Genomic DNA, 19,945 nt, shown 5'->3' on the forward strand with positions numbered 1-19,945 from the left:
AGTATCTTTCTCTATTCCCTATTCGTGTTTTTTTCATTGGAATATGGCAATATTCATGGCAATATCCAGGCTTTCACACAATAAGTCATGAGTGTACCCAGTTGACTCCTACAACACTCTGTCAGTATTGCAATTAAATATGTAAGTCTTCCATAAATTAAACAGAAGAAAGATTAAGAAAAAATAGCTCTCAGTACATCGTCAAATACTATTAGCAGCTACAGTCTGAAGGAGCGAGAGTAGTAAGACTAATCTCAGCCTTGCATGATGGCAAAATATCCTTAGCTGTAGGATCACCATCCTTCCTCACAAGAGGTTTTCCTGATTCTCTGCCTTCTAAGACTAATTTAACAAGAGTTAAGCACCCTTTATAACTTTTTTCTGGCAATGTTTGTAATGTGGAGCTACATGGTTGAAAGGAGTCAGTAAATTCAAAAGTCTTTAGAAAAAAAAAAAACAGACTATTAATTCTGCAAGACTGTTCTAAGCCCAACTAGGCTTAACCAAAATGGGTCGGTAGATTAGTTCATGAAGACAGTACTTCTACAAAGTGAAGAAGTTTTCAGCCAGTTCCTTAGGTTTTTTGGATAAAAGTTTACAGAAAATTGTTGTATCCAAAAATATCTGCTTTGTAGCCACCTTCTCATAAGATACTTAGTGCCATATCTGTACTTGCTTCTGTCAGTGTCTTACCATAGCCATAGATAAGGAACACCAAAATCTACATATTTATAGTGTTGTCATCCTCATACAGGTCATGTTGGCTGCATGCCAGATTTCATCACCAGGAAGTGACAGATACTGTTTTTTTTAATGCAATGTTAGACTGAAAACAATTATCGATTTTGGATATATTAAATTATTTTAATTGTTTCCCAAATTTTCCCTCCTTGGCCATAAAAGCAGACAAGATAGGATATAAAGGTAACAGCACAAAAGCCTTAGGGAGATTGTCACAAAAAATCACTCTCTGCTATCTGTCTTGAAGCACGTCACTACCGTGTTTTTGTTCAGTCTATCAATGTTTTATTGTGGTCCTTATGGTATTTCATTTTGTCCGTCCTAAGTAATCAAATACGCACAGCTATTACATTTAGTTGGAAATCCTGTTGGTCCTGTCCCATCCGTATGCAGCCTGAATCCTAATGTTTGTTAGAATAGATGCTAAGCTGCTTCACTATTTCCTGGGCTTTGCTTATTCTGTGAAAAGGAATGTATTTTTGGCATGAAGTATAGTCATTAAAACTGGCCTATACTTTGTGCAATTATTTAACACACTGTAATTTCACATGAATATACGGCAACTCTGAGACCAGATAAAGTTAACGTTCGCGTTTATTATGTGCCTAAAATCATACCCGTTTTCCTACTTCAGAATTTGGAGGGACTTGTTCGCATTAACAGGGAGCTTAAACATTTGTGCCCGTATACTGCATAGAGCAAATAGTGATCTATTCTATGAGCACAGAAAAATGTATCATTTTACGCAGCTGTGTTTGCACTATGCACTCATCTTTTGTTACTTTGCCAAAAAAAAAATTTAAAGAAAAAAAATTAAAAAACAAACTTAATTTTGTCTGGCCTGCAGGTATTTAGAGGATTGGTGCATTTATTTCCTGCCTGTACAGGTAAGTGGTGTCTCAAGTGTCAGGCCAATCAAAGATGCCACTTTGTTAAGAATTACATTCCCCAGGTAACGTTGCTGTTCCACTCCATGTGCAATTACAGTATTTGTGCTGTTCTTAAGGCCTGTTCCCAGTAAGTGTCCCTTGTTTGTATTTTTTTTTTCTTTTTATATAATTGCAATATTTAAATCACTTGCGATTTTTCTTCTTTGTCTGTTTCAACAGAGGGCTGCCCTGGCTTGTGCAACAGCAATGGGAGATGCACGCTGGACCAAAACGGCTGGCACTGCGTCTGCCAGCCAGGATGGAGGGGAGCGGGCTGTGACGTAGCCATGGAAACTCTCTGCACTGACAGTAAGGACAACGAAGGAGGTAAGATATACCAACTGGATCTTTAACACTGGGGAGAACGTGTTGAGGAACAGAGATTTTTACAGTCCGGTGATTAAAAACTGCCGTGAGAACCGTACACGCATTTTAGTAGCTCTTATGCTTGTAAGAATAGGCTGCGGTATTCAGTGCTTGTATGTGGCGTATCAGCAAAAACCTTGTAAGCTGCCTGTGACAGGTGAGATATGTACTTAGAAAATGATGGGTGTCACCTTAGTTTCCCTGCAATATTCTTTTATACTGGAATAAAACCTAGTCTCAACTCAGTGAACTGTAGTGGAGAGGGAAAAAAAGAAAGGAGTTCAAATTTTCAGTGACCTCACAAGGAAATTATCCCAAGAGAAAAGGCCAAACGCGGAGTTTACATTTTGACCTATGGTACTATTGCTGGAAACAATTGGTTGCCCAGTCTACAGAGATCTTATCACTCCATAGCCTGTGAATGCTCAGATAACTGACAGGATGCTCCCAGAAGTCTTTTTTTTTGGCTTGCTTTTCCGCAGTCTGTCATTCAGGTGACAAGTAACAATCTGCAGTGAGATGCAGGCAGGATTGTTGACTTAAGGAATCAATCTGCAATCATCGTGGTAGGGTAGGGAAGGTAGAGGGGCTGTGACTTTGGCATGACTCCAGAATCACACAAAACCCACACAAAAACATGATTAAATGTGAATGCAGTCAAATATTGGATCACCATAATGCTTTTATTGTCTGTCTTTCTTCCCCCTTCTCTCATCAACTCTTTTTGTTCAACACCTTCAGATTCAGAGCAGAGATAAGAACCTCCATTAGGGCCTCTGGATGATGATAAAGTCATCTGTGACTTTGTTTTTCAGCTTTAGACTGCGTATGCCTTTGCCATTGCTGGTTGGCTGTTTGCTGTCATATCCTGACTTAGGGATCTTAGACATCACAAACTATAAATAACAGCAGCATTTACTTCCTGAGGAAAATAAGTGGCATGGTTAAAACAGTGGTGCTGTTACTGCTTTACACATCCCTTGATTTGTCATCCTTCTCTGTTACATATTGTGTATTTTTGAGTCAGTTTTGCACATTTAGGGGCCTAAAGAATCTGACGCAATCTCATATATGCAATCTGAGCTAGTGTGAAGCTGAATTTCTGCATGTAGGAAGGGAGCAAGAGGAATGATTAGCCATAGCATTTCCAGGCAGAGATGTGCCGTTTGGGGAATTAAGTTCAGGTGGACTCGGGGGATTATGAACATAAGGAAGAAAAGAGAAGCCTGCAAGCATGGAAAGAGACAAAGCAAGGAGGAGGAGAAACTAGGTTAGAGCATAAATAACTTGGAGGAAAAAAATAGATCATGTAGGGAAAAAAAGGGGAAAAAAGTTGAAAGCCCAGTGATAGACTAAAACAGATTCAGTAAATGTTAAAGATAACAGTAGGACGTGATATATCAGAGGAAGAGTCAAAAGCAGATGACGGAGCAGTGGGAGGAGGAGGAGCAAGGTGAACAGGAATGCACATAAATGGAACAAGGGAAAAGAAGATGCTCCTTCAGACTGAAAACAATAATAGCTGTGAGGAAAAGGAATGAGGAATTGGAGCAGAAGGGTCTAACAGGATGACTTAAAGTTCAAGAAGAAAGAACAATATTGGAAAAAAAAGAAGTCTAATGCTGGTATTTTGTTGGATTTTTCTCTCAGTTTTTTTCATTATTTCCTTTACAGACACTATGCAGCTATGTATGAGGAAGGGCTTGGCCAAACAGTTGGTTTGCCATGATTGACCAATATAATGCTATTTGTCACTGGCATTTCTCTTCAGTGGACCTTATTTTAATTTATATGCTTCAGTACAGAGCATATTCACTTCAATCTTTGACCAGTGGCTGAGGAAACGAGTTAAAATATGACAATTAAATTAAAAACTGGAAGCATATGAAATAAAACCGGGAAAAGAAAGTCGTCTTTGTTAGAAACCCACCTGGAAGGAGAAGCAGTGTTTCTTCCCTTTCCAAGAGTACCTGCAATCAGCCCACTAATCTCTCGAGCAAGCCATTCAAATCCCAGACAGCTACAGGCGATGGCCCAAGGATGCCTTTGCTGTATTTGTTTATTGTGGGAGATTAGGTTATCTGAGCACTTACGCTGAGTGTATGCCATGATTGCAGGTAGTGTGATTTACATTGCACTAGGCTCAGTGGTTATATAATTAAAGTTATCTTTGTTGTTAGCTAATTGATACACTTTGGTTAATGTTTATGTTTCATCCCACACTGGATAAAATATATTTCATATATTAATATGAGTATAATTCATTAATGACAGTGTCTGCTGTTCCTTTGATTCTTAGTTCTTTTTGAGACTGATTGTTCAAATTCTGTGAACATGAGCATCCCAAAGACCTCAATGGGAATATTCTCCATAGGAAATGCTAATGACATCAAGGCTTACTTGATCATTTTCCCTTCTAGATACTGTTGACGTAAGATGGGATGATTATTACTCATCTTCATTTTCATACAGATTTCTGAGAATCTTGCAGATCATTTCCTTTCCCTTTAAGGATCACTCTTTATTTTCCATGTGTTTGATTTGGATAATAAAATACAGAATTTTCTTTACATTTTAGCAACCCACAACAAATGTGTGTGCAACAAGCAGAACTTAGGCTGAATTAAACTCCTAATGACTTTGTGGGGAGAGGGGAAGTCAGAGTCATCCGTGGGTGGAATAAGCCTAACTTCATTACTTGGGGAAAAATGTGTCACTATTATGCTTCAACAAAGTGGACCATGTTTTGTCATCACTGTAGGAAGAATAAGCTGTTTACTTTTTAGTTTAGGTAGGTCTTTATTGAACAGATTCCTTTGTTAAATTTGCTTTTTATTAGCTTCTATCCAATTAATAAGAGTAGTTACAGGTTTCTACCAGTAGGATTTAAGGGATTATTAATATTCTTTTATTATGAAAATGAAAATAAATACTGTAATAAAGCAAAGTGTACTTAGCACTACTGTATTTTTGTAATTACTTGCATAGGCTAGGATAGCCTGCTTCTGATAATCATTGTCACAGGGTAGTACAAATTCAGCCTAAAGATTACCTAAACCAGGGCCTCTTCTCTGATAGTGGCTAATAGCAAATGCTTAGCAAAAGAAGAAATAGGACAAATGTGAACTTATATTTTCTTTGGTATACTAGCAAGCTGCTAATTAAAGTAGGGAATTACTGCCACATAATGTTTTGAATGTCAGAAGGGTTATTAAGTACAAAGATAACCCAAGCTCAGGAAATTTCAGGAAGTTTATACTTGAATTAGGACTCATGCAGCGGCATGCTTATGTTCTCTGGTTTGTGCTCCAACAGTTGCCATTATTTTTCAGCTTTTTGTTTGTATCTATGGTTGCTGGGGAGTGCTGAGTTGATACATCCATAGCACTTATCCACCGTGACTCCAAGATTTCTTTCTGGAGTGACAGCTCCTTTAGAGCCCAACACTTTATATTTTAGACTTCTTCACTCCAACAGGAATGCTGAATTTGAGTACACTATAGGTATGCTTATAGAGATACTGCAATAGTAACACCGAACAAGGTCCTTGTGCACTGCTCAGGAATAAATCAAGGGCTATTTCTGCTTCTGTGGCTTTTCCAACCAGCTGCTCTGACAGGCAGTCCTTTTGGGTGTCTACAATTGAGTCCATTCATTATAGCCTGTTGTAAAATAGAACTGTGTGAGGACAATTGAGATTTGTTAATACAGTTTTGTGTCTTTTCCAGCCTCTTGCCTTAGTGTGCCACAGTCACCGAAACCATCCTGGTGGGATGGCCAGCATCATAACTCCAAAACTGTATTCTTCCTATGTAGGCACTGAATTTCACTTCATGGAGATTCTTTGTTGCCTAAATATATAATCAACTTATTTACCAAGAATGTGATTTATGTAGGTCCTTGGCAACGATCTCCCCTTGACACTGGCATAACTTGTGCCCAGGACTTGTTTTGTCCCCCTGTTTTATTTCCTTCCAGCAGTTTTATACATACCCTTTAAATTCCATTCAAAAGCAAACACGCCCACTGATACATCTTAATTTTTAGACATCCGTAAGTGTGGGAATCCTCTGTCTTGATTCCTCTCATTTAATGTTTAGGTGGTTTTATTAGTCTCTCCAAATAAGCAATGTTATCAACAGACCATGCTCATTGCAATTCTGTACATTTTGCAACAAAGGGAAAAATAACATTGGTCAAGACTTTTAGAGCTAGACTTTAGCTTTTCAGGAAGAAAACAATAATGTATTCATTACATCTTCTGTATATGGAAGAACTACTTACATCTAGAACAACAACAAAAAAATCTTCCGAGACTGATAATGATTGTCCAGCTGCCTGTAGGAGTTCCTATTTTCTTTATAATTTCACTACCATATGAGTGATATAAGCCACTGTTGAGCCAAGTCTCATATTTTTCAGGCTAAACAAAATTCATCAATGATTTTGCAGAGCCATTTCAGAAAGGAAATTTTGCTGTGCTTCACACAATGCAATAGAGTACTCAACTTACTGGTACTAGATAGCTCTAGCCACATAAGTACAGAAAAAGAATGAAAAATGTTTTTGCAAGTTATAAGGAGCCAGATTCATAACCATCCGTCACTCGCCTGGGCAAGTTGCTGATAAACTCTGCAGAAAAATAACAGACAGCGTATCCCTGTATCTCGGCTGGTGAAAATGAGATTCTTTCTCTGATTGATGTTAGTGGAGAGGCTTGTAAAAATGCATTTCCAGCTGATTAGTTCAGAAGGTGTCAATCTCATGCAGTTTTATGACCTGCAGACTATACTCCAGATGTACGTTTGCTTTTTATAAACTAACAAAGATGAATGAAGAAATTTGAGCATTTCTTTGGCAACTGCACCAGATATTGCCTGAAAGACCACACAGAGATATAAAAACCCCAACTATGCTTTTAACCATGAGTACCCCCAGCTTTGACACTGATCCAGGCTTCTGGAGTTAAAACCAGCAAGGGAGGTCAGTACTTCAGCTAGGAAAGGATTTCATATTGTGCAAGAATAAGACTAGAAAAATCACAGAAGTCACAGACTATTTGAGGTTGGAAAGGCCTCTGGAAATCATCTAGTCCTACCCCCTGCTCAAAGCAGGGTCAACTGGAGCAGGTTGCTCAGGGCCACATCCAGTTGGGTTTTGAATATCTCCAAGGATGGAGACTCCACATCTTGGGCAACCTGTTGCAGTGTCCGACCACTTTTGCAGTAAAAAAAGTTTTTCTGATGTCTAGCCAGAATTTCCTGTGTTTCAGTCTGTGCCCACTGTCTCTTGTCCTTTTGCTGGATGCCACTGAAAGGTGGTCTTTTTTACACCCTCCCATTAGGTATCTGTCCATGTTGATGAGATCCCCCCTCCCCACCCCAAGCCTTCTATTCTCCAGGCTAAACAGTCTCAGCTCTCTTAGCCTTTCATCATAGGAGAGATGTGCCAAGTCCTTAACCATCTTCATGGCCCTTCACTGAGCTTTCTCTAGTATGTCCATCTTGTCTCTCTTGTACCAGAAAGCCCAGCCTGCACAGAGCACTCCAGGTGTGGCCTCCCTGGTGCTGAGTAGAGAGGAAGGATCACCTCCCTCGACCTGCTGGCAACGCTCCTCCTAATGCAGGCCAGGACGTCATTGGCACCTTCATTTCTGCAAGGGCATGTTGCTGGCTCATGTTCAATTTGGTGTCCATCAGCACTCCCAAGGTCTTCTCCGCAAAGCTACCTTGCAGCCAGTTGTCCCCCAGCATGTACTGGTGCATGGGGTTGTTCCTCCCCAGGTGCAGGACTTCGTCCTTCTCTTTGTTGAACTGCATGAGGTTCCTGTCAGCCCATTTCTCCAGTCTGTCGAGGTCTGTCTGAATGGCAACGCGACCCTCTGGCATATCCTCATCTCAGGAAAAATCAATGTTCTTTCTTTTCTCTTAAAAAAGTTTAAACTTTGATATACTTAATGATGACTTTTTTATCCCTTTTATTTTCCCTGAACTGAGTTCAATGTCAGCCAAGTTAAATAAGAATTTCAGATGTGCAAAAGAATAGAAATCCCAATTCTTTACTATTTTGCCAATCCTCTAACTGATCCACATAGCACAGCAATACTTAGAGGAATACCTTCAGAAGATCTCTGTTTACTTATATTTTTCCCTTCAGAAAGAAGTTTTACTCTAAAGCTAGATTCTTTTGTAGGAGAAGCAGTCATGGGCTTCCTCTGAGTGCTGCGTTGGTATATTTTTCAGTTTAGTGCAGCAAGCAAGCTTCCTCTCTAATCTAAATGGAATAATAAAATGTTTGAGCTATTTCAGTCTTGCTGATCTTTTGGGGAAACAATTATCAGCTATGTAATACCATATTACATTCATCTAGAAATTTTCTGTAGCTGACATTTCCAGGCTCATTTTCCTTATGACTTTACTTACAGCAAATTAGTAGTTATCAATTTGATCTTGATTTTAATCTTTCTCCAAATTAGATTTCCATGATGTGACAGATCTAATGTTCCTTATATGTGAATATTTCAGCACATAAGCATAAAAGCGCCCATGTGTTTAAATCTTGTTTATACTGGCCAGCATTCCTCATCAGTTTATTCAGAATAAAATCTAAACGTTAAATACAGATTTTGTTCTCTCATACATTTTCATGGAAAACAGTTGTGGAAATTGCCTTTGCCACTAGCAACAAAATCTTTCTGCCAGGGTATAAAGGAATCCACCTTGATAAATGTTGTGAAATATTTAAAGCTACTTGCAGCATAGATATGCTAAAAAAACTTCAGGAAAACAGCAGAGTGGGAGTTACTTGTTTCTTTTCTCTAGCAAGCCAAATAACCTCAGATAAAAGCTACTTAGACCCACCTAAAATATTTAATATTTATAAGTTGACAGTGTATGCAGAGCCTGAGCACCTTCATTTTCTGGTTTGTTCAACATGTTTTTAGAAAAGTATTGAATAAATAGGTTTAATTTATACATGATACTGAATATATTCAGCTTGCATGGATTTCCATGGGAGTTTAAGGACTCAGTGGAAACAAGCTCTCTTTCCTTAATTGAAAGTGAATTCATTAAAATCTTAATTATTCGTATTCTTTCATACTATATAATTTCTTAAATCTCTCTGCTGGCTGGCTCAATTCAGATGCAAAGGGGCAGGAGGAAGAGTTTGTTCATTTGTGTGACTTTCTGCCAACAGATGGGCTAGTTGACTGTATGGATCCTGACTGCTGTTTGCAGAGTTCTTGCCAAAACCAGCCTTACTGTCGTGGACTACCTGATCCCCAAGATATTATCAGCCAAAGCCAACAGTCGCCATCTCAGCAAGCTGCCAAAGCATTTTATGACCGGATCAGTTTTCTCATCGGAGCAGACAGCACTCATGTCATACCTGGGGAAAGTCCTTTTAATAAGAGGTGAGCATGACTCATCATTTACTCATGAACGCGAAAGAAATTGAAGAGTGTGTGAGATTCACGTTAGGAGAAGATCCACTGTGATCTCAAATTTCATGGCATGGACTTTCAGCAAAGACCTTTTCTCTTAATAGAGCAAATTGCTTATTTTGCCTCATTTCCTGCAAAATTCAAATTGCCAGTGCCAGTAGGTGACAGAAGGTACTTGCCACGCTTAGTACCTGTATTCTAACAGGGCACTTCATTAATGATTAAGTAAATCTTTATTTAACCAGTTGATTTGGGCTAGCACAGTTGGAAATATATCAAAGCAATGAAAACACTTCAGAAGGAAAAGCAAAGCTGCACTTTTTAAACTGAGCTCACTAAATAATATAAATTATGAATTAATGTAATAGAACTGTTAAGTGCATGACAGTATAATTGCATAAACTATTTGGCTGGTGCTCTGCGAAGCAGTAATGACCTGAAAATAAACCAGTAACAGGAAGCAGGTGTCTGGGATCTCACTGAGTGAAAGAAGATGATTTACACTGGAACTATTGCGTTTGCAGTAATTTAACAGCATTAATGTGTTTGGGCACAGCAGTTGATTAAAAGTTGTTGCACCAATGTTCCTTATTGCTCTTTTAAATTTTGTACTTCATAGTCCCTGCAGTTTTACAGATTGCTTTGATACTAATTGAAAAGTACGTTGTTCTTTAGGAGGCTGCCAGAGATATGACTTACAGTGGGAACATCTAGAGTTTATAAGTTCTTAAAATTCTTCAGTGAATTTCTGGTCTTAGTAACTCAGTACAGACAAAACAAACCAAAGTAAAATCAACAATATTGAAACAGAATTATTATCTGTAGATTTCGAGGCATTTGTTTATACAGTGTAAATTATGTGAACTTGTAAAAGGGTTAGAGTCTCAGGAATGTTTTTTTAATGGTAGTTGATACCATGGAGAGATGTGTGTGTGTGCTCACTCTACTAGCTTTTATTCATTCAAAAGAGAACAAAAAAGCAAATTTGTAATTTGATCCTGCGTCTCTTTCACAGTCTTGCATCCGTCATAAGGGGCCAAGTATTAACTGCAGATGGAACACCACTCATTGGAGTCAACGTCTCCTTTCTACACTATCCAGACTACGGATATACAATCACTCGCCAAGATGGAATGTAAGTTCCCTTTGAAGCACTTTTAAGTCATAAAGACAGCAAAGGCGTTACTGAAGAGCTGCTTGTGAAAATAGGGTAATAATAATAAAATAATGGAAACAAAAGACGTGAACAAAGTGATTGACTAAAGTTGTACTTTGTATGTTCTTCAAATGTAAAACATGCTGATTATATAGTTCAGAAGTAGAAGGGCTTGCGTATTTTACATGCAGCATGCCAAACTCTTCATTCTCTTAGTGCAGTATTATGTAATGTAATTTAATTGATTTCCCCATTGTTCCCAGTAGAGCCATTCTGCCTTCAGAGCAGTACAGTGGAATGAAGAATCAATCCATAAAATGGAGGCTGTGGATGGCTTTGGGAATTTACTGACTAGCAAGCCATGTTGGCATTTTTTTCTAGGTTCGACTTGGTAGCAAATGGTGGTGCCTCTCTGACGCTGGTGTTTGAGCGCTCACCATTCCTGACACAGTATCACACAGTGTGGATTCCCTGGAATGTCTTTTATGTCATGGATACCCTGGTCATGAAGAAGGAAGAGAATGACATTCCTAGTTGCGATCTGAGTGGATTTGTAAGGCCAAACCCCGTTATCGTGTCATCGCCTTTATCCACCTTCTTTAGAATTTCTCCCGAAGATAGTCCCATCATCCCAGAGACACAGGTAAAGTGTGCTTCAAATAAATAACATTTAATCACAGGCTATTATTAAGCAACCATAATGAAAAGAGTGCAAACTTCTGTTTAAAAATAAATAATTCTGACTAAGTGCTAAGAATTTGCAACGTGAATATTTTCAGACCAATTTATTTATGCTATGGGATGATTTTTAAAATTTCATCTAAACAAAAGAAAGCTAAGAAAGCCTAGTGTACACTGGTGTCTGGTTTTGCATTGTTTAATTTACAGAATGTCTTCATCAGTCAGGCACTGGCCCATCAAAACGGACACACTGTAGTACATCTGACTTTTTTGACTGCCCTCTTGTTGGAAGTGCACGTCTGAAACTGAAAATCAAAGGTGTTTTTCCACTATGTCTGAAAGACTCATACAGGTCAACTTATCTGTTTATGACATGACACTCAGATTTTTGTAAACTAGAAGAACTCTCTGTAACACTGACAACAGGCTTACAGGCCAATGAGCGTGTGTGCTAATCTGCTTCAGAACTTGTAATACCAAAAGTAAGACTTAACATCAAAACCTTGCTTTAAATGGGAAAAGCAGTGTCTGGAATGTTTTTTCTCTAACATAGGTGTGTTAGATTCTTCCATCTCAAATACCTAATCACTAATACAGTCTTCCTCAGCTCTTAAAGCAGAGTTGCATTTCAAGAGGTAATATTCATCTCATTATTGATTTCTGATAAAACTTTTCCTAGTGAAACAGCACTCTTTCTGCCTCCCTCTTTTCCTCCCTCTCCCTTCTCTTCCTCTCCTTTCTCTCTCTCTCTCCTCCTTTCCCTCTCTTTTTCTCTCCCCCACTTTCACAGTGTCATAATTACATAGGGTACTGTTTTTCCCATTCACTAAGAAATGTCCTTGCCTCTTCAAAGGAAACATAGAAAATGTATTCAAATGTTTTCATGCAGAGCTCTTGAGAAAAGAGCAAAATCATTAAGCAATTCATGGTAGGAGCAGGTTTAAAGTAAAGATGTAAGGAAATTACAACTAAATGCTTATACAAATCTAGTCTGTGCTAGAAAATTGTTGCTTTTATCCTCACTATCATTTCTTTACCTTTGATAGTTGCAAGTCAATTAAAAGAAAGTATTTGCAAAACACAGTCCACTGAAAAACAGCTATGATTTCCTTGTTTTGGCAACAGATGATAGATTTGGTTCCTGAAGTGATGGAAAATGGCTTAGATAGATGAGGTATAAATCAAGAAAAAAGTAATAATAGAAGAATGTCAGAAGATACATATTTTCAGAAAACACTTGTAATGTCTAGGTAAACAAGTCATTTCATGAGTAGTGGGACTAATGAAGTCTGGATTCCTACTAATTCCCACCCATTGCTATAATTCCGGCTATCTGCTACATACAGTCCTTGCCCCCCAGACTGCATTCAGCCTGGTTTTTCTCATGGGAGTACCAACTTGGCTACTTCTTCCCTACCTGAAGCAGGTTTTTTATAAATCCTAAAGGAACTGAATTCTCTTTAGAGATTTCTACTGTTATGTCAAATGTGGTTGAAATTGGTTACCAGGTTCAACAGTTGTGAGGTGGGAGGTCTGACAGGCAGGACTGTTGGGTCAAGTTGATTTCCCTAGAAAACCAGCCAGAAGGAAAGATCATATTCTCAGCGGATCCTAGGCAGTAGGCGTGGATGGGTCATTTATGACAAGGTAAAAATAGTACTATCGTTATGTATGCAAAAAAAACGGTTCCAGTACTGTGTAAAAAAAACATCAAGGAGTATTTTCTTCTATATTCTTTGCTCATCACACACGTAATCCCCTGCTTCAGCAAGTGGGAGCTGCACAGCCATGCCTGTTAGGGTCAGGTTCCACTCGGAAATGCAGAACAGTCTGTCTCCCCAAAAATTCACTGCTCTGATAAAAGATGGGCAGAACCAGATTCCATTCAAAACTGTCTGTTCAGTTTTGAACTGACAGAGGATCCTCCAGAGGATCTGCCATAGTTCTTTTCATAAAAATGTGGCAATGCCAGTTTAAAGTGTGGGCAACTGGATGAAGGCACAGAGGAAGAAACTGTTCCCCACGTTCCTTCAGTCAGTATTAGTCACCCTGTTTGTGTGGTGTGACAGCACTCACTGTCACGTGCGACAGGAGAAAATGATGTGCTGCTGTAATCATCATCCCTTGAAGTGCTTCATCATCCCTTGGAGATAATGTTTCCAAAAGAGTGTACTTAGTGGCTTATGAATCCCAAATTCATCAGAGGGGGAATTAAAGTGTGTACCAAAGAAGCAGCACAAAAGAAAACTGAAAAAAGGTGGCAAGCAAGGGGAAAGAATGAATGCAGTGGGTAAAGGGGTGATCACAGACCCAACAGATCATTACTCAAGAGGGATGATAATAAATAACATGTAACTAAATTTGACTACTTAGGCATGACTTTATCTACTTTTAATTGCAAGTTAGCATGCTTGGCCTAGGCTTAACTAACTGAGATTAATCAGTGTGGAACAAGACAGTAAACTGCATGCAGATGAGGGAGATCAGGTTGAGCTGGAGCTGCTTATATGTGTTAGGTAATATTGTCACTGTCTTTTTCCTGGTACAAAAAATGTGTCTGCCACATACTGCATTGTGGTCTGGCAGAAACTCGCATGTGAGTCACAATGAGCAATTCTGAAATTGAGTTTTTGAGGCTTTCCTTCTCCAAAACTTCTGTTATCCACTGTTACGTACGCTTGCAAGATGCCTTCTGCATGTCCTGAGCAGCTCATTTCTGTCACCTCAAGTGTGTGGGAGGATGAAGACTGAAAAGTTTTCCTTCAAATTATACGTTCAAGGTTGCCCACTTACTTTTTATCCCTCTCCCCTGACTCTCTTTCACTACTAGCAATACTATACAGCAGAAGTTGGCAAAATGTATTTACCCAGAAGGATTCAGGAGAAAATATGGGCCTCAGTGACTTAATAAAAATGTTTGTAACTTCAGGGTGGCCAGATTTTCAGCAAAGAAGTTAACCTATTTTATCATTTAAACAGGCAGTATAACAGGATGTCTAGATATTCCAGTATTACATGGATGCTGCATCCTAGTTTCACTTAGCTAAAATCTCCAGAACTTAAAGTTTGTACTGAGAAAATAATGGAGATTACTCTTAGAGCCCAGTATCTCCATTTATGTGTTCTTGTTTTCCAGCACGTTTTCTAGTTTTCTTCTCTTTTGCTTTCTGTTTGAAACTTTATATACACCTCTTAATTTATTCTTTTATGGACACATTTTTAGATTTCTGCACCTGTATGGCTTTTTCCTATCCCTCTTCTCTGTGGTATCTCAACAATGTTTTAAACCTAGTATTTTTTGTTATAAACAAGTATTTTTTCCCCTTTTCATTTCTCCCTCTTTATATTGTTAACTCAAGGCTATTTATAAGTTCATTTAAGATTTAAGATCCTCAATTCTGGGGAAGTCTTTTTTAAAAGGAAGATATTTTTCCATCTTGAAATGAGCAGTTTCAGCTTCTACTTAAGGAAGTATCAGTTTAGTACTCCTTGGTCTCAACCTTTGCATAATAGCAGTAGTTGCCAATATCTAGCTATGTCTAAAAATGCCATCTTTACCCATCTCAGACCAAGATGATGTTACATTTTAATGCGGCAGTTCAGCTGTTAATTCTCAGCAAAGAACCTTTTTCTGGCATTAGGGCTAAAGTTTGCACTCATTTGTGAAATTTGTTCTCAAATCCTCTATTGAAGTTGCTCATTTTGAGAAGAAAATCACGGCAATACAGCAGACATTTTTTCCCTTAATTGAATTTGATTCCTTATTCAAGGTTCTTAGTGCCATCAGAGCATGTCACTACAGTCATATTACATTTTGGAGCAGGAAGATACTCCAGAGCGTGGACAGCTTTAGTCCTGCTGGCCACAAGAGACGAGGGGCCCCACACAATTTATGTGGCTCAGTCGCAAGCTTGAACTCTCAGGACAACAAACTCTGTCTTTGTGAAAATTGAGGTGACCCTTATCTCAGTCCTGTAGGTTAAATATTTCATAGCTGTCCTTCTGAGAAGATTGATCATCCATAAATAAAATGTCAACCGTTAGAATTTGGTGGTTGGGCTGTAACTCAGTCCCCTTAGGGTATCAGCATTTCTGAAGGTAGTTTGATACTTTATCTGGAAAAGGTAAAGTACAGACAGCTTGGTTGTGTTGGTGATTCCTGATGTGACTTTTATACCCAGTGACTCTCCTGATTGCTTTACAATTGATGTGTTGTCATGGCTCCCATAGGATGCTCTCTGCTGTGCCTGATGATTTAACTTTTCGGATGAACATTAAACTGTTTAATGCTCTTTGTAATGCTTGATTCTGGGAGAGAGATTGAAGTGCATAACCTTACCTCTACATTTCTAAAGTTCTCAAGAAAATAAAGTTACTATAGGGGATATTTTATGGAAAGAAGGAAGTTATAAGTCAGATTTCCAGCAGATATTTGAGGCTTCTGCAGAAACTAATAATAGGGGTTCGCGTTTTGTTTTAAAACCTCACTGAGAACTGCATAAGTGTCCTAGTTTCTAATTTGATAGTAATCCAAATACACAGTGGAATTTCTTGGAAATAGAAACTTCAAGGTGTCCTCTTTATTGCCTGTTATCTCAGCCAAGAGTACTGGAAGACCACCTAAGTGTTTAACGCTGCTCTTCCACAGTTAGTTGTAAAAGAAGCAATGGTCGTAACAGGAGACCAGTGAAGTCCATTATTGTGTCCCATTATAAGCGTATTATTTCTTTTTCTCCTCTTGCTTACAGAGACCTCCATCTGTTAGACTAGTTTTAATGTGCAGTATATGAGAGTCCTGCTGATGTCTTGAGGAGGAATTTGTCTTTTGTTCCTGGGTGGCTTGTGTTTTTCCTTCAAAGTCTTAGAAAAGGAATATGTTCACAATCACTTATCTCTCTAGAGAAAGGAGTTTTTGCTTGTGTAGAAAAGATTTGCTTGTTCTCTGGCTTAGCTACAGTGCATATATTGGGCCAAGGGAGAACAGACTAGATTGACAAACAGAAATGAGGCCACTCTCACCTCCTTGGTACTGCTTGTCATTTCTTCTCAGCGATGGCAGGTTCTTGGTGGGGAAAAAAGAAACATTCAAAGATTAAGAATTAAGAATTTATAAATCTGAATTTCATTCATCTAGTATCTTCCAATTCCTCCTTTATTTCCTACAGCTCTATTATAGTCTTACTAGAGAAGAAGAGTTACATGTCTACAAGTGTCAGATGTAAATAACCACTCATGCCAGACAATGAGTCAAAACGCTATTTCTGATTTTTTGTTACTGTTATTGGGAAGGAGAGAGATATAATTAATACCATATAAATCTTTCTTTATATCCCAGCAAAAGTGCTAACATAGAGGATGGTGTAGCACCTGTTGCCCTTCTCAAGAGCATAAACCACATTATTTGACCCTATTCAACACAGTCAATTCTTTGAAAGCAGCGTCCAAGGATTTCTCTAGCAGAGAGAGCTTAACTTAGCACTTACTCAGTAGCCAGCTTTTGATCCCACTGAAGTCTCAAGTCTAATATCTGTGGCAGTGCTCTCCCTGAAGTCTGCTTTCCACTAATAGTTATTAGTGTTTGGTCTTCAGACTTTAGGACTAGGAGACAGGAAAGTAAAATAAAGCTTTCCAAATTTACTTCCCCAAGAGGGCTCCTTTGACACCAGTAAGGCTCTGGGCTTGTGCTTCAGCAACCTTTGCCCTCTCTTCCCACCAGAGAAACCTTGCCTTTATAAATGTGTCTAGATACCTTCTTCTTTTTTTTTTTTTTTTTTTTTCCAATAAGCTCGGATACTTGGTAGCTGTTCACGTGAAGTGCTGACTGTCAGTGTTTAGTGTTTATGTCCTGACTGAGGTATAGGACAGTGTAGGCTGTCTTCATCCAGATTACGCAGAAACCTTTCACATCCATCCATCACCCACAAAAGCTCCTCAGCTCAGAGGAAAAGACAAGGTAGAGGAGGGGAGGAACCTTTTAAAAATAGAATTGAATCATTGCACCTCTCCAAAATGAGAAAGTGGTGTGCTGATGTCCGAGTAGTGAATATTGATCAGGAAATAAGGAAAAGCTTTCCCTGAGGCATCCTACTTATCTGTCTTCGAAATAAATGGAAGAATGCTGGTTCAAAGTATTCACAATCCACAGGTAATACAAATAATAAACCACCTAAAAGTCCTTCCTGCTCCTACAGGAGCAATTAGACATCCCAACCCAAATCTGAGGCTTTTCGATGCTTAGAGGCTCTACTGGCTTTACTGTGTATCTGTAGTTGGGACACAGATGACAGCATAAGAAGGGGCTGTTTTCGCATAGATGAGAGATACTTTTGCTTGTTTTAGAAAAAGCAGTTGGGAATGTTCTCCCTCTCCTGCATGCTTCCTTTCCCCCCATAAAAATAAAGGAGAGAGCTTTGAAATCCTTCAGCAGAAAGTATCAACTAAGCAGCTTCAGTATAGTGAAGAGGTTAGACTTTGCTTTTCGGAAAAAAAGGTGAAATGTTATTTATTTATGTATTTTTTGCATTATTAAATGAAGGCCAGATTTAGATGATACTTCTTAATGGTTTGTCATGTAGCATTATGTCAGACCTCCTTTTATGATAGCTGTATTGTTCTGTTTAATTTCAAAATCATTCAAATACTGTTGTTTTTTTTTTTCCTTACCAATGCATAGGTACTCCATGAAGAAACGACAATACCAGGAACCGATTTGAAATTATCATACTTAAGCTCCAGGGCTGCAGGATATAAATCTGTTCTGAAGATTACTATGACCCAATCTGTTATACCATTTAATTTAATGAAGGTTCATCTTATGGTGGCAGTGGTGGGAAGACTTTTCCAAAAATGGTTCCCTGCATCCCCAAATCTGGCGTACACTTTCATATGGGATAAAACTGATGCATACAACCAGAGAGTCTATGGATTATCTGAAGCTGTTGGTACGTGTGTTATGGAGTTGTTGTCTTGAAAATAGGTGAAACGCATCTCAAATACTTGTATCCATTAAGATGTTTAGCAGAATAAGATGAGAAGTAACAATGGATATTAAAATATATTAGAAAATACTAATCTGAACTTTGAATTATAAGAAAAAAATTCTTTCAAAAGGAAAAAAAACACCCACAGTCATTTTTCACTTCTAGTTCTTCCCCATGAAGTAGCCCTTAGCCTAATAATACAGTATCGTGTTTAGTCTGCACGCTCCTTGTACTTTAGAACACAATAGCATTCTGACATACTTCACAAAATGGCTTTCCTCTGTACCTGTCCTAATCCATTTACTTAGTAACTAAAATTATTTTAATAACCCAAGATTGCTTTTTGAAGGATTTTGGAATTCTTTTCAGTATTTTCAATACATCTAAGGAAACCATGGGGATTTTCAGGTAGCCTGGGAGAGCAGAAGAACCTGTGTAATCTAAGGAAATCGCATTCTTTAAACTCTTCTTCTGAATGGGATCCTGTACTTAATGAGAAAATTTACCGTTATTTCAGTGTCTGTAGGTTACGAATATGAGTCTTGCTTAGATCTAACTCTCTGGGAAAAGCGGACGGCCATTTTGCAGGGTTATGAACTGGATGCCTCCAATATGGGTGGATGGACATTGGATAAACATCATGTATTGGACGTTCAGAATGGTAAGGAGTTCATTTTCTACTTGCTAATTTAAATACTCAACCGCCCTGCACTTCAGGTATCTCATTCTAACTTTCCAAATGTTTGCTTTGTTATTTGAAAAAAGGAAATACGGAATGTTTTGTGTATGGTAAATGTTTTGAGCTTTACAGTGAATCTCATGTCATATGCATTTATAATTTCATCAAAGAGTGTCAACCTGTGTTAGATATGCTTACAAAAAAAAAACCCAACCCAAAAATGTTGAAATCGTTTTTAAAAATTGAGTGATGCTAGGGAGACAGTATTTCTAAAGCAACAGTACGTGTCAGCATTGTTACTGAAATTAACTGTTTGTATGTTAGCAGTATCTTGAACAGTGTTTTCACTTCCAGTTTTCACAATGTGTGAAAATTAAACGGCAATAAGACACATTCCTGCCAAACTGAGAGCTCTTCACTCCCAATATTAAACCCCTCATTTACACAGGAGGTGTTCCTCTTCATGTCATGATATCCCCAGCCCCAGCACGGCTGCTCCTGGGAGCAGTTAGTGCATGGGTACCATCTCTTCTGGAGGATGAGCACTCATTTACACTCTCCTGTTTAAATCCTTCCCCGAGGGGAATCCGCCCCAGGGTGCTGTGATCTGCTCAGCACACAGCAGGTGACAAATGATGCTGCCTTCAGTCAGTGATGGCACTTGTTTCAGGACAGAGTGCAGTTACTAGTGAGCCAGTCTTCCTTAATTTCAGTGAAAAGATGAGGAGCAACACACATTTGTAAGAACTGTGCCCTGGCACCAAGGTAGATTTGTCCTGTGTGCTACTTACCAATTATCTGGAGGGTGACATGCTAAGGAAACGCCAGCTCAACACTGAACAGGAGGAAATTTGAAAAAATTTGACTGGAAGCATGTAAGAAAGGTGAAATAAGCAGAGTCACATGGGTCGAGGTGGGAGTTGGTCACAGGGGATTTTTATGCAAAGGAGGAGCCCAGAAGTAATTCAG

At 38.7% G+C, this 19,945-nt stretch overlaps 1 protein-coding gene across 1 annotated transcript in view; it reads left to right on the forward strand.

Annotated features, from left to right (window-relative positions):
* Positions 1-19,945, forward strand: part of TENM3 (teneurin transmembrane protein 3) — a 97,291-nt gene that overhangs the window by 32,681 nt on the left and 44,665 nt on the right. Inside the window, exons 9-14 of the mRNA XM_009707460.1 lie at positions 1,851-1,997; positions 9,234-9,450; positions 10,496-10,615; positions 11,018-11,279; positions 17,991-18,258; positions 18,815-18,958. Of these exons, the coding sequence (XP_009705762.1) occupies positions 1,851-1,997; positions 9,234-9,450; positions 10,496-10,615; positions 11,018-11,279; positions 17,991-18,258; positions 18,815-18,958 (1,158 nt within the window). The remainder of the gene's footprint in view (positions 1-1,850; positions 1,998-9,233; positions 9,451-10,495; positions 10,616-11,017; positions 11,280-17,990; positions 18,259-18,814; positions 18,959-19,945) is intronic.

Source organism: Cariama cristata, unplaced genomic scaffold (assembly GCF_000690535.1).
Source record: "Cariama cristata isolate BGI_N322 unplaced genomic scaffold, ASM69053v1 scaffold10369, whole genome shotgun sequence".
NCBI lineage: Eukaryota > Metazoa > Chordata > Aves > Cariamiformes > Cariamidae > Cariama > Cariama cristata.